This window comes from Micropterus dolomieu, linkage group LG13, assembly GCF_021292245.1.
Source record: "Micropterus dolomieu isolate WLL.071019.BEF.003 ecotype Adirondacks linkage group LG13, ASM2129224v1, whole genome shotgun sequence".
Lineage (NCBI taxonomy): Eukaryota > Metazoa > Chordata > Actinopteri > Centrarchiformes > Centrarchidae > Micropterus > Micropterus dolomieu.
In genome coordinates, this window is record NC_060162.1 from 16,034,135 (window position 1) to 16,050,075 (window position 15,941).

General features: G+C 38.7%; 1 protein-coding gene across 1 annotated transcript; it reads left to right on the forward strand.

The window, feature by feature from the left end:
• Positions 1-1,269: 1,269 nt before the first annotated feature.
• Positions 1,270-12,719, forward strand: gnaz (guanine nucleotide binding protein (G protein), alpha z polypeptide). Its single transcript, XM_046066949.1, has 3 exons — positions 1,270-1,376; positions 2,198-3,536; positions 12,375-12,719. Exons 2-3 carry the CDS (start codon positions 2,814-2,816, stop codon positions 12,717-12,719), a joined length of 1,068 nt encoding a protein of 355 aa, XP_045922905.1. The 5' UTR covers positions 1,270-1,376; positions 2,198-2,813.
• Positions 12,720-15,941: the final 3,222 nt, after the last annotated feature.

Genomic DNA, 15,941 nt, shown 5'->3' on the forward strand with positions numbered 1-15,941 from the left:
TTTTAATCCCGCTGTGTTATGTTCTTGTTATTAGGGTGTAGGTAAGCAACACACCATGTTTTCTTCTATGCAGTGTGATAGCATGGAGAATGTTATTAATACAAATTTAATGTGATAATAATATACACTGATTTTGCACTGTTGGCACACTACTTCCGCAGCAATTATCCAAAGTGGAATAACTTCAAAAAGTGAGGAAATGCAAGTGCTGCATATTTCTGAAATAGCAAATTGAAAAGACTTCACACGCAGCTTTAATGTGTTTCATAGGCTCTCAGAATCAGTCATGTGCATTAACTGGTTTGGCTGGCTATGCCTTTTTCAGATGGTAGTCAGGTGCCTGGAGCCAGGAAACAATGCTCTCCACTCTGTTTGTGTTGTGATGCTTTGTTATGGCTTTGTTCTGCTCTGTTTGTCCTCTCAGTCATTTGAAGAGTGGACCTCACTGACTGAGCTCTGAGAAACACTCTCTCTCTCTCTCCTCCCTCTCATTATGTGACAGGTTTGCAGAGTATAGTTTTGCCAAGAAAACTAGGCCACAGTATGATTTTGCATGTGTTGCTCAACCAATAGCATGCATCATGTTTCAATGTGCATCTATTTATCACAGAATCCTGCAGGCATTCACTGCTTAAAATTTGTTTTTGCTTGAAATCTATCTATAACAGCATTTTATTTGAATTCATGTCCCAAAACTTATTAGAATTCAGCATTTTCTTATAAAGTGCTGCCTCCTGAATAACTAATATATTAAAAGCAGGAGCAGAAAAAAAAAACAAATATTCCTTGAAATAGTTATATTCTTTTTTCTGATCACAGTGTAGAATCTTAAGGATAACAAAACAGATGTCTGGGCAAGGGGCTTTACAGTGGTATGAAGGCATGAGAGGCACCTGTTATTTGGTTTTAGCCTGTTATTTTCCACTGTGAGTGTGAATAAGCATTTTAACACGATGTCGTTTTGCTAAGCAGCTCTAAGAGTACTGCAGGCAAAAAAGAGGACAATCAGATCTTGTTGTAGTGTGAATAGTGGAGGGTGCTATTGGTTACAAGGAAACTAATTTATCGCATTAATCCTTCATAGGTCTCTTTTCAAATAGTGGAGTTTGTTTTACTCTGCTGTTTCTATGCTTATGTTTGACCTTGATTGTGTATATAATGAATTTATGTGTGTGTGTGTGTGTGTGTGTGTGTGCGGTCGTGTTAAATGGGTAGGCGTGGTCAGCTGAGATCTACTTTAGCTCAGGGTCCATGGTAACACAGGACTGCAGACGGGGAGACTTGGGATGGGTGACTGGGGTGTGGAGCAGAAATCTGAAGAGGCAGTGTACACAGAATAAAGGTAGCATGGCAATGGTTGTATGGGAAGTACACAGGTTAGTATCCATGTAACATCAGTCAATTTCCATTTGATGAATACTGGTAGAGTATTAAAATTGCAATTTTTTATTAAATAGTCCAATTATTGTTGTTATTCTTCATTCTTTATTTTCTTCCTCATTTGTTTATTAAAATAATAGCTAAGCAGTTTGGGAAGTTCTACAAGTTTGAAGAGAAAGTGGACTGATGTCATTGTCATGTCAGTGTGTTAAGTGTGAAGCTGGGGCCAGGAGGCAATTAGCCTAGCTTAGCATAACTGGAAGCAGCAGCAGACAGCAAACTTTTTTCTATCCAAAGTAAAAAACTATACTTATGAGCACCTCTAAACCTCATTATGTGACACATTGTATCTTGTTTGTTTAATCTGTACAATTGCAACAGTTTAAACCACCCACCAAACAGTTCTGTGCAGAACTGAAGCACAGGTTTTGGTATAGTTCTCTGGACAGACACAATGATATCATATCAGGCGATCTATAACCCATAAAACCATACATGTCTCATTTTTGTTTGTGTAAGGATTAAACAAACAAGATACATGTTAATTAGTGATTGATGGTCGACATGTTTTTAAACAAGCCCTGCTAGCTGTTTCATCCTCCCATACCTAGCTTACATGCTAAGGTAGGCCAGCTCCACACCTAACGCGTGACACTGGTTTCAATCTTCTCATCTCACGCTTCAAGAGAAAGCAAATTAGCATATTTTCCAAAACGAACTATTACTATCACATCCATATATGTCAATGATGGGAAAGTGCTCTTCTTTGTCTTAAACATGTCATTTATGTCTCTTCTCTGTGTCTATGTGTTGGCAGACTCTGAGGCCTTCAGTTGTCGGGGAAATATCACGCCACAGGAGAAGCAGAAAATATTTTATCGGGAAGATCAAGCAGAACAGACCAATATCGAACTGAGGTGGAGGGTTGCAGAAGCCAAACAAGGGCAACGCAGAACAAGAGCCATGTGGGAGGAGAGTGAGGCGGTTTTGCTATTCGCACGTATCAAGCCCAAACACTTTCTCTACTGACATACGCTGAACGTTCCCCAGCCCTCCTCCAGAGCTTTTCCTCAGGGGGAGCTCCTGCTATGAACCCCAGCTCCCTTGACTTCAGCAGGCAGTCCAACCTCAGTGCTAGGCGCTGTGTGGGCATCCCACAAGTCTGGGTTCTGCCCACACAGGACTCACAGACTGCCCCTGAACAAAAAGAATGAAATACTCCTGAGTCACTCCTGTGTGGTGGCTCTTCTGTCTAGTGTTAAATTGGTCTGTTGGGAAGTTCTGTCTACCTCTTCCCCAGCAAGCACCTACCTTTAGTGAAAACCCTCTCCAACTCTTCCACCAGCTACTTTTTGGTTACCACTTCGTTGTAATTTGCTTTCCCATCAAGCAGCAGCACGAGTTCCTTTGTGCTCACCACGTGGTGGAGGACCATGGGATGCCGTCAGAGCTCGGAGGAGAAGGAAGCGGCGCGGCGCTCGCGGCGAATCGACCGCCACTTGCGCTCAGAAAGTCAGCGGCAGCGGCGTGAGATCAAGCTATTGTTGCTGGGTACCAGCAACTCGGGCAAGAGTACCATTGTCAAACAGATGAAGATCATCCACAGTGGAGGCTTCAACCTGGAGGCTTGCAAGGAGTACAAGCCCCTGATCCTGTACAATGCCATTGACTCACTCACCCGCATCATCCGAGCCCTCACCACCCTCAAGATCGACTTTCACAATCCCGATCGCGCTTACGATGCTGTGCAGCTCTTTGCCCTCACAGGGCCGGCGGAGAGCAAGGGGGAGATCACTCCAGAGTTACTGGGGGTCATGAAACGTCTGTGGGCTGACTCAGGGGTCCAGGAGTGCTTTCAACGATCCAATGAATACCACTTAGAGGACAACACTGCCTACTACCTGAATGACCTGGACCGCATTTCTGCAGCTGAGTACATCCCTACTGTAGAGGACATCCTACGATCACGGGACATGACAACCGGCATCGTGGAGAACAAGTTCACCTTCAAGGAGCTCACCTTCAAGATGGTAGATGTGGGTGGACAGCGTTCGGAGAGAAAGAAGTGGATCCACTGCTTTGAGGGCGTGACTGCAATCATTTTCTGTGTCGAGCTAAGTGGCTATGACCTCAAACTCTACGAGGACAACCAGACGGTAAGAAAATCTGTTTAAAAGGGCCCACATTTACACTCATAGAAAATGTAGGCCTATGCCTATGCTATTATATTATTATTATATATATTATTATAAGTTTGTACAAAAATTCTACAATTTCTACATTTTTACAAAAGAAGAAATCTTTATTTCTTGACTGATATTTTTGAGTTACGGCAATGATTTTATTTCTATCCAGATTCTAATCCATGCAATTACTTTTTCTAATTTTTGACTGCACAAGTAAATTAAGACATATTAATTTCACGTTTTTATTTACCAGATAAGTTGTTTTTCATATCGTAAATAAAGGCAAAATGTTATGTCACTACTACCAAAAAAGTAATATTTGTATATTATGGTTTGAGAGTTCTGAGAAGCAAACGGAACACAAGCCTGATGTGTTATTTCCTCTCTGTACATCCCCGTCCTCAATACAACCATGCTGTGGTTACACAGATATAAAGTGAATTACATTACAAAGAATTACATTCTTTTATTTGTTTCCGTCATACACATATTGATACAACATATTGTTTTTAGATAGGGTCTATTTGACATGAAATAGGGGTAAGTCCAAAATCACTTTTGGAAACTATGTTTTTTGATGATTACTTGCAATGAGGACAATAATATTTCCAACAAACGAAACAGTTTGAACATTGAATTTAATTTCTCAACAATTTGAGATTAAAAATATAATTGTTTTGCCAGCATTACATTTTAATAGATCAGTGCATCAAGTCTGCCTTTGTCGCTTTTTTTTTTTACTTTAATGGAAACAAATGTGCAATCTTTAGCTCACTCAAATATCCTTAAACCTCCAAACCTCTCAACAGCAAATCATTTAAAGTAGGAAAACAGTCAGACCTACACAAACACGTTCATTCTACTAAATGGACTTTTTAGTGGACCTTGAGTTGAACTGGTCTACAGGTATATGATGCAACTATGTAAAACTTTTAGTCCATGTAAAAATAAAATGTCTACCCAAATCAGGGGATCACAGATTTCTATTATCCCTACAGGGCATCTAGGACTCTATGGACCCTTGTAATCATTTTATTATTATAATGTTACTACATGCAGTAATTCCTCTACAGTTCATTCAGTTTTGTTTAATAAACAAGTTGGAAAGCCTCATCCAAATGTTATGGTACTCATCCAGAGTTCTTTGGCCGGGGGCGTGAGAGGCCTGATTTTGTAGAAATGGCTGAAATGCATTCACTCTGCCTTAATGTGGTAGCAAAGCTATTTTAAATCTGTGTGAATAAAGAGAGTGGCCGGTGTTTGTTATCTCCTCTTCTTGGTTGTGGAATTTGAAAAGTTTGCTCCATAGCATATCCATCTTCTTATCTGAGTGTTTTGAAATAGCTGGGTAGTTATTGCTTGTTTAAATGCCTTTGATAATGGAAGGTCAACAATAGATACTATTTACTTTTTTTAGTCTATACCAACTATGAAAGGTCTGCTATTTCACAGGTTTACCTTGATGTCTTTATTTAGTCTCCACAAGACATAACTTAAATACAGAGGAAACACTGTCATTGAACTGGCCCGATAATTCATGGGTTACCAGGATAAAACAGGATGTACAATATGCAATGTCGGAACATGAAATCAATTAGTTTTATAGGTTAAAAATAAAGTCTGAGGAGAAAAATGCAGTGTGGTGTTAATTGAGTTCACAGAATAAAGTGTGAGACTGTACCTGTGAGAATTAGCAGATTGTGAAGACACTGTGTAGCAATGGGAGTTCACAGGTGCTAGAAAAAACAACTTTTATTATTCTATCATAGGAGATGAAGAAGAAAGCAGTGGATCAAAAGTACCAGAAAGAAAGACATCCTGAAATAAGAGCAGCCATCTTGCTGTAGAGTCTACTGACATTTTCATAGTTGGTTTGTGGTTGAATTATTGACTGCCTTCACAGTTTTATGTGTTCTAACACATGAGGCTAAGCTAAAGATCTCTTTGAACACACCGACAGGGTTTCTTCAGTTGGTCAATGGTAAACTTCAGTGGCCAGACTGCGACATGCTGCCTTATCTGATTCAAGTGAAATCCTTTCATAAATAGACTGTCTTTGTGTTGCCATTAACTGCATTAGCACAGAGAATCACCAGATATCAACTGAATGAAATCCAAATGGTACATATTGTACATTTTAGATTTAGATGCTCTTTGAAGTATTTTAGATACGCCATCATTGTTTGTATGTTGTTGCCACTGCTGGAGTGTCCGTGATGAATATACACACATAGTTATTCTTCATAACAAGATTGATGCTATCCACAGGCAGCAATACTCTCTTGTGTGAGGGTTAATAAAAATTCCTTATATAAAGTTGTCTATGCATTTCCTAACCCACTTATCTTATTCAAGATGAGGGGTTAGGGCCTTTTCCCAGCTCACACTTGGTGAGAGGTGGGGTCCACCCTGAGCAGGTTGCCTGTCTATCTAACCGTGTTCTTAAGTTGATGATACACAGAGCAACTCTAAGAGCAATATGTTGTTGGGCAATGTTGCTGTCAATGGTAATGAGTAAAGATTATTGCTGTAGACATGCACAAGAGACATTAAGTAGCTTAATGTCACCATTTTCTTGTTCATATTTTACTACAAAAATACTCATATTTACATATAATATTTATTTATTAGATGAAAAGACAATACATATGGCAGAAATGTGCATAATCTCGATGTAGGATGTAGTTAAAGTATGACCTACACAGATGATCTACTCACACATATTTCAAACTGAATCACACTATGCATGGGGCATGTATTTAGTCGGACGCAATCACACCACAGCGATGCTGAATACATTTGTAAATATGAACCATTCAGTGAGAACGTACTCATGTCAGTGCCATGGAAACACTTATCTCATGGCCGAAACGTTGCAGCCATTTGTGGCATAATGTAGGCAGAACATTTATACAAAAGCCCCATGCAGATTTATGAAAGAGTACCTGCATACTTATCACATATTGGTGGCCATGCAGGACATCGGGCCACACACATAAATCTACACGACAATCAGGCAAACAGCGTAACATAGCAGCAATTCAAAATGTCACATGACTGTACACCTGATCTAAATGTTACTGGATTGAGTGCAGGTATGTCGCTGTGGTTCCTTCAACATTGACAGAAGGCTCCATCGTTAATTCCTATGTCTTGGAGCTGACCCCTTCCATAACCACTGTCAGCTGACCCAACACTGTTACCTAACGCATAGTCTAGCCTCTGCATGCTCAATACATTCGCAATGTGAGAAAGAGGAGAGTGTTTGTATCTGTGTTCTGAATGTGTCTGTGGTTACACATTCTACATGATATACCAGCTGACGGGGAGTGTAACAGCAGTTCTGTTAAGTTGGATTAAGTGTCCTTTATGATTTAGGTTACGTACTCCATGGTTAATACAATGTGAAGGTAAAGGATTGGGTCATTAAACTGACCCGGATTCAGATGCTAAGAAAGAATTATATGCCTACTGGCAAGCTACTGAAGTATAGAAAATAAAACAGAAACACAACAGATTAGGAAATACACAGACAAAATGAAATACTGCAAATATATAGAGGAATTTTTACAAATTACAATTACAGTACCCTACAGAACATGTCAAAATGCTTGAACCATCTGTATGTTTGGCAGAAAACATGCATTTCCAACACACTAATAGCTATGTTAATAGTGAAAAACATGTCAGCTAGCAAGCTCAAAGCACAGATGAGGTAACAAGCGAACATATTTCTATATATATCTACCAGAAAACAGATACTGACAATCAACAAGAGAAAAAAAGCTTCTATCAGTATATTAATCAGACTGATCTCAGGGGAAATGTGTACACGTTTCATGTATGTAAGAAAATGGTTTAGTCATCTATTTAGACACCTTGTACAAAAAGATGGCTGTGCAGGCTCAACAGATTTTTAACAAAAACACATCCTTGTCAGACCCTTTTGCAAGATAATTTTGGCGAACCTTTAATAAAATAACCTAACCTCAGTTTGACCCCATAAAACAGCTGGGACAATATTAGAAGGCACTGTGGAGGCATGACCTTAGTCACATGCATTGGTTTAAACCTCCCATGAAGAAACATCTCAAATGTTGAATACACTTGCAGTAAAGATGTACAGCATAATTAATGACTCTTTTACAATAAAAACAAAAAAAATGTTATAATGCTAATTTCAATTCCTATATTTATTTAAAGGGAGCTGTCATTTTAATTAGTTTTAAATGTTCTAGCTGTCGTTTCATAATCATATTCACTCTCTGACAACATGAAACACTGACATCTGATTAAGAGACTTTCCAATCCCCAATGTGAGCATAACATGAACCTGCCAGCAAAGATATCTATGACCTTCATTACCTTAGTAACATGTATGTAATGTATTCTTTTAACAGTTAGTTAACTGATGTGAAATAAAGGTATGTGATACTGATAATGATTTTGTCGGGGAAAAAATCAAGCAATAAATCAGATGAAACAATCATCTACTTTCTGGACCAGAGGTGACTCATCAATTTTTGTGCAAGTGAGTCTAGACCCAGTCTAAGTTGCAAGCACGGAAAATCTGTGAACGATAGTAGCATAATGCTTTGTTGATTAGCATGTTTGAATTGAGGCGCCATGAATTATGTCTTATCTAATGGAAAACAACAGGGCTGGTTATGGAAGTTGAAAAGCACAGCCAAAGGTGGCAAAGCTCTGTGCTTTGTTGATTCAGTCGGTCATGCAACAGTCATTTTGAATTTTGAGACATTCATTCGTTTTTATATGCATGCGTATGTATGATGATCACTGATTAAGATCTGCACACATATTCAAAACTGTTTCTGTTGCTTTGAAGGTCCTCATTAGAGGACAAGGTGTCATTTTTATGATGATGGCTTGTTGTGTTCACTGATCATCTTAGTGAGCTTAACCTTCAAAGCTTTATACAATGTCACACGAGCAGAAAACAAACTTCATCGATCAGATCCACATGGTTCAGTTTCAATGCACCAGTTTACACAAGACAGAAAATACACTAGAATAATTACAGTACAACATTTACCCATCAACCCATTCCCTGATGCATTTTCCTTGTCCCATCCCTGTCTTCATAATGAATCGGTTGCCATGGTTACTGTTGCCTAGCAACAGGCCAGTCAAATGCTCCTAATCCTGCGCTGTTGACAGTGAGCTGTGACTAGGGAAGGGAGGATGAGAAGTGGAAAGGAGGGGAGAGGAGGGGAGGGGGAACAAACTGCAGCTCTGAAGAGAATAGATATGAGGTGTATATGTGCATGCACGTATTGTGTGCCTGTGCGAGTGTTTGTGGGTGCGGTAGTATGAATGCGTAACGCAGGTTTATATGCAATGGCTGAGGCTGAGCAACTGCAGTGAATTCTGTGTATGTGAGGTGAAAATGAAAAGCCTGAGCTTAACATGTGCTAAGCTTGTGTTAGCCAAACACCAAGGTAGACACTGACTGCAGCGTTAGCTCTATTTCTATTGTTTCAGTTACTATTTGATTAATCTATCACACAGGAATTAATTGCCCGTCGGATGAAAGAAGACTGGAAATTAATTACTGGTGTTTGATGTTTTTATGTCAAAGTTTCTCATGTGCACTTTTCCTTTTAAGCCACAGCAAAGGCGACATATGAAGTGATCTGAATGTAAAATGACAGTTTCAGTGGCTTTATCACACCAATCTTCCCTTCAGAAACACAGAGACGGGTGTCAGAATGGTGTCTCAAAATGTATATAGGAATATTCTCCCTCACGCAGCATATTATGCCTAATGAATTATCAAAGACATTACTATCATGCAATTCATTTGCTTCATATGACATAATGGTGTATCCTACTAAGCTATACATGCTCACATAGGTTTCAATGTATCCTCTTTAATATCTAGCTATCGGTCAACTAAACTGTATTGAAGGATTCCCAGATTCAATTTCTCTTACTTTAACTTTAGTGCTATTAGTATATTTTTCATCATTTTAGGTTTGGCTGTTAGTAGATGCAGAAACTGATATTGTTTTATTCACATCATACTCTTACCCATTTCAAATAAATAAAGATACAGAAAAAGACTATGTTTTATTCTGAGCGTGAACAGGTTTATCTTTAGCTGGACATTATCTACAACATATATAGAAATTTGTATTTAAATGTGATTAGCTGATAATCAAAAACGTAATTTTGCTGAGAATCTAGCACAAGAATAATATTACGTACAACTGTAATGTGCTTATGTTTGTTTGATTGTGTGTTTGTTTGTTCTAATCTAAACCCAGCAGTGTTGCTGCCCACAGTAACGGAGACATTAGTAATTAAACAGAGAGGGAAAACAGAAAGGGAGCAGCCTGAATAATGTAATTTTCAGGTACAGCAGAAAAAACGTGGTGACAGAGAAAATCATCTCTGTAGTTAAGTGCAAAGCACTCCTTCTTGTAAGGCAGTCACATTTAAAATGAACCTTAATGAATTAAGAAAGGGTGGCTGCACACTTGAGTGATTTGTATTTATGGGGAAACAAAGCAATGACACTGGGATGAACTTCCTCATTAATACTAATGCTTAAATAAGCCCTGCGCCTCTGGACTTCTTTGAGAAGGCAGCGAGGGTGGAAAAAGTCTGTGTGGGTAGGTATAAAGAAGGAGGTCTGCATGCTTTAGTGCTCCAGGATGCTCCCGCTCCCCATTACGAAACTCTTACTGTATGAGCACTGTAGTGGCCAGGTGAAGAGACTAGAGACTCCTTTGGCTCAGCTGTCTGTCTCCTGCCATACTCTCTCAGAATCTGGGCTTTTGTTTTGTCATGCTGGAAAGAGGAGGGGTGAGGTCAAACAGTCTGACATGACTTTGTGTAGTGTACAATGTTTAGGGGCCAGTCTTAGTCCCCGGGGACACTAGGAAAGAAGAGCTTTCAATCTGAAAAGGTAACAACATGTGACAGAACGGGAGCAGAGAGGAAGACAGATGGATGAAGAAGGAGCAGTTTGCAGGCACAGTCTTATGCAATTTGTATTGAACAAATGCCCTTTTTTTAAAAATTCTCCCAGTGGTGTGTCATTTTAGTTGTTTAAATTTGATAATTTATTAGCAAAGCAAAAACTATTGTGGATTTTTTTCTACAATATCCAGTGGCTAGTTTGCAGTAGTGGTTCAACAGACCTCAATATATTTTCAATATAGTTTCCCTTCAGGGATGTTTTTATTATGGGCTACTCTGTTGAATTTGACAAACAGTTTTTCTCTTAAAAGGGACCAACATACCCAAATAACAAATTACACGATTGTTTAAGACAGTATTTTCAAGTTAGCTGCTTTTGTGGACATAAAAACCAAATTCAACATGGTAGTATAGTTGTTTTAACCTACTTTACATTAGTCATTGTAAAAAATAATGTGGGGCTGCATATAAGGGTTAAATGCAACTTTGGTTTCTCATAACTCATTTCATCATTATCTGAAAATAGTGCACTTACACCACTGAATAATCAGGGTTTCCGCTATTCCCTTCAATATCATTTTTCTTTTTTCATGCTGTGCAGATCTTGTGATTTGCTCAGAGCATCCTGTTGTTTCTGTAACCTTTTAAACAGCAGTCTTCCTTCTGACAACCTCCCAGTCACAAGCTACTGGCCAGTCGCCACATGCCAGCAGCTGCCATGAACAGATCAACTTTCTTTTTCATTCTTTTCTCTTATACATTCAATGTCACATGAGAAGACAGAAACATGTATATACACAGAAGCACATAGCATTTTTCTTTAGCACCAAAACCCAGCACATTTTACCCTTCTGCAAGTTAAATGTGGAAATTCAAAAATGTTGAACAGAAAGGTTGAATTTCAAATATCCTTTCCTGCATCTATTGGAATCAAATGAACGAAAGAAAACAATTTTAATCATTGTCACCTGGGAAAGGTCCAGTTTAATGTTGATACCAGTCACATTGTTCTTGGTTTTGGATCTTATGACTATCTCATTTATCTGCAGGACATGATCAGACATCAGTGATTTCCATTACTGAGTTGGAAATAAATCTTAGATTTTTACTTTATTTTAAAGAAAAAAGAAGTCAACACATAATGTGGTCCTACTGGCTATAAATGATAATGCACCAATATTTGGAAACCCTTTATTAAGATGTACTAATGTAGCTCAAGGCAAAAGAAGAATGAAGCCAGACCAGTTATGGTGCACTGGAAATGTCTCAGTGGCTCAGACTTGGAATAGACGGTTTGAGCAGTCTTATCTATCTGCACACTCTTTGACCCTGCCTCCACATAATCAATTCAAATGTTCATATAGAGAAAACAATTAGAATTATTCTTCATAAGAGTTAAATGTTCCTGCAATGAGTAAAATTAAGACTGACATATATCTTTTTACAGTTTTGGACTTGGAGAGTGGTGGTAAAAGAAGTAATCAGCTGTTTCAGAGGAGAATGTGAGAGTTCAAACTCAGGTCTTCAGCTGTCTGAGACTCAAGTCTCTGTTGACATAACAGAGAAGCCTTACCTTTGGCTAGTCAAGTGGATATCTGTGGCTTGTGTTGGTTGACTTTAGATTGCCTCTTGTCTTCTCTTTATTTTCATCCTCAAATCTTGCCGTGACCTTCCATGGTCTAATTTTCTCTTTAGGGTTTTCCCAAATCACATGATTCTGCTTGTGTGAATGAGGTCTGATTGTGTGATTAATTGGGATGATTTGGGTTGTTGCTTCAAATACTGAATTTTTCTAAGCTGTGAAATCATTTCCTTATGGTCTGATCTCTTTCTTATTTCCTTTCTCTTTCCACATCCACACAGAGCCGTATGGCCGAGAGCTTGCGCCTATTTGACTCCATCTGTAACAACAACTGGTTCACCAACACGTCGCTCATCCTCTTTCTCAACAAGAAGGACCTGTTGGCGGAGAAGATCAAACGCATTCCTCTGACAGTGTGCTTCCCTGACTACAAAGGTCAGAACACCTACGAGGAGGCAGCCGTCTATGTGCAACGGCAGTTTGAGGACCTCAACCGCAACAAGGAGACCAAGGAGATCTATTCGCACTTCACCTGTGCCACTGACACCAGCAACATCCAGTTTGTGTTCGACGCTGTCACGGACGTGATCATCCAGAACAATCTCAAGTACATTGGGCTTTGCTAGGACCTGGCGCTGGGTGGGTGGGGCTGTTTGGGGGGTGGGGGTAAAGCGGGCTGCTTGGCAGCAGTTGGTCCGCCATCAGGCTGGATAAACAAAAGGCATATCAGTCTGCCTGACGGTTTATCTATTTAAAAAGGTGCAAGAGAGAACTACAAAGGAAATGAGGAAGTAAGATGGTCAGGGATGGACAATACTGTAGTGTTTCACTTGAAACAACAGAGCTGATGGGCCATGGTCAAGATGGGATTTTTACCCAATGTGTTTGCACTGAATATGCTGAGTATGCAGAGACAACCAAACACACAAACACACACACTGACACACATCCTTACGTTTGCTCTCACACACACACGAGATCTTTGGATCAACAGTCAAGCACTTGTTTGACAAGGCAACACTGGAAATTTTAGACAGCTACCCCTACCTGCCTGCCAAACCCGAGGTAGTAGGTCTGTACTGGTGGTTTGCAGTTACTTTTGTCTCCTTTATTTTACTTTGCCTGAGTCAATTAATGCTGCTTTACAAGAAGAATTTTGACTAAATCAATGTCCTCTTTTGGATTTCACCCTAACAATACTAGTGAGAGCACCTGATGAGACGTGTGGAAGTCCTGTATTACTGAAGGGGTGGGGGGGTTTGTCAGTAGACATGATGTCGCAGGGTTTCTGCCTAAAAGAGGAAACTGCCACAGTGTAAAGCTGAAGTGAAATATGTTTTCTACACACTATTTCTGTTTTGCCCCATGGTTGACTCTAATGTTGTTCTAAATGTTCTTTCGCCCTCTTTCTGTTATCTTTTTTGTGCTTAAAAAAAAAAAAGAATATGTCTCGCAAACCTGCCTTTTATAGCAGGTCACTGACTTATAATACCAGGAGAGTGTTATGCTCGGTAGAGTCAAAAGTATTCTTTATGATCATTCCAGTTTCCAGCAAGAGACAACAAAAACAGTGCCAAGATCAATTTGTAAATAAAACCAGATCCCATCCATTACGTACATTTTATTGTTTTGTTTTGTTTTTATGGACAAAAACATTAAAACATGCATGATTTTGTTACTTTGGGATACTAATATATTTTATTTGGAATTAAGTTCCTTTTTCCTTAGGTTTAAATAATATATTCCCAAAAATATATATAAAAGTCAAACACTGTGTACGATTGTACAGTTGTCAGAGAGGAATCTATTGAAAAGAGTTATATCAATATAATAACGGTAATTTGATATTATGGTGATGTTGATGATGATGGTGAAAAAGATTACAATGATGATGATGATGATAGTGGTGTGGATGATTACAACGATGACAAGGAAAATTTCACTACAAAGTTAGCATGAGAGGAGAAAATGGATCGAAGGACAACATGACGAAGAATGAAGAAGCTAAACCATGAAAGTTCAATCCTCCTTGCATTATCTAAGTGGAAAATGTTAAACAGCCAGTCAGTATGATGTGTAAATATACTGTAAGGTACACTCTTTGTTCAAAGAAATGAAAATAAAGGTTGAGTTGGGTTACTGTCAGAGAGATAAAGAGAGAGCGAGAGAAAGAGAAGGAGGAAAACCCCACTCCACTCCTCCTCTTACCCTTTCTTTTCTGTTCAGAGGGTGACGTGCAAGCAACTCAGCTAAGGGCTTCAGGCGTAACTTTACAGGATGTCCACTTCAACAAAAGACAAAACCATTAAAAAAGAAGTATAAAAAGGACATTAACTATGAATAAAACAACTTATGCAAATTTTCATGGTGTAGTAAATGTGTTTTTGGGTGGTGGTTGTGTCAAAAGTGCTTTAAATGTGTTTGGGATTGGGAATGTTCATAGATGATGGACTGGCCCTCCATGCCAATGATCTTATTCTTTCATATTATGCTGCATCAAATGCTTTGGAACATGGAAATGAACGTACTGTCAGAAATCCTTGCTTCCATCCTCAGTGTCCAAAATCATGGCATAAAAAGTGTTTGTCCTTGCCATACAATGTAGCCACTGGGGCAGGAACAATTCAGACATAAAGTATGCAATTAAATTACTCCTGAATGAACTTGGCCTATGTGTGATAGTGTGACAGTGTACAGTGTTGTACAGATCCCACTCTAATTAGTGTATAAACCACAGCTGAGACAACATGTCTGCTGAGAGGGTCTATCAGAGCCCCAAATAAACTGCAATTTTAAATCTTTAAAGAGTTAAACGTCACACTTATCATACAAATTAAATATTAATTAATGCTATATTTATACAGTGAGGTTTTGACAAACCTCAATGTGTTTTCTGAAAGACATTTAGACAAGAAATTATAGAGTAGCTTTGATGAAAACTGTAACAGGATGGCCTGCTTGGTAAAAACATCATCCTGTTATAAGTTTCATCATTAATGGCTCTAAGTTACGCTCATGTGGTGAGGGTATTTTTCATGTTTAAACATTATTTATAAGGCTTTCAGTGCGTCAGACTACGGACCACACATACAACATTAAAGCACTGCTTTTTAATTTCTCTAACATTCATTTTATCTTACTTATTTTAGCTTAATTTACATCACTTTGTGAAAAATGTCTTCTGGTCATGGGGGGTATTCTTTTGTGGATTGATTTAAGCAACAGTGGCAGTTTGTTTGAGGGATGAACATAAATAAAATCCACTGTTGAGAAGGGAGAGTTCGGCTGAAATCATGTCTTGTGACTGTCATGTGGTAGGAGTTGCTACCAACAAAAAAATCACTGAGTAACAGGATGGAAGAATAGCTGCTAAAAATCAAAGGAGGTATAGAAATGTTCTCTATTTATTTGAATGAATCAGGAAGAAACCGTAAATGACACTTTAAGTACAACTGGTAATCTGGTGGGGCCTGGGTTTTTCTCAGGACTGTTTCGTCACAAGGTGGTGCTAAGCAGCTTGAAGTAATAGACTGGAAATTCATTGCCTGGAAAAATGTACATAGGTGTCACTTATTGACTTATACTTGTCTAGTTTGCTTTAGTTACAGACATACTAAGTCAATGCACATGTACAAATACTCTAGATTATTTTACCATTACTGCATCTCCAATAGGGAAGTCTAAAATGAAATGCAACAAAGGGGAACCAAATAAAATTAAACTGTATGTAACACATTATCATACTAATAATACTATACTTACTATTACTAATTAAAATACCTCATAGTCTTATTATTTACTGTTTAGTTCAGTTTATTACTTTATTTGACAGGGATAGTGCATACTGA

Coding starts and splice junctions, on each gene's coding strand:
- gnaz (XM_046066949.1), top strand. CDS start 2,814: ATGGGATGCCGTCAGAGCTCGGAGGAGAAGGAAGCGGCGCGGCGCTCG. Junction 3,537..12,374: donor TCTACGAGGACAACCAGACG/GTAAGAAAATCT, acceptor ACATCCACACAG/AGCCGTATGGCCGAGAGCTT.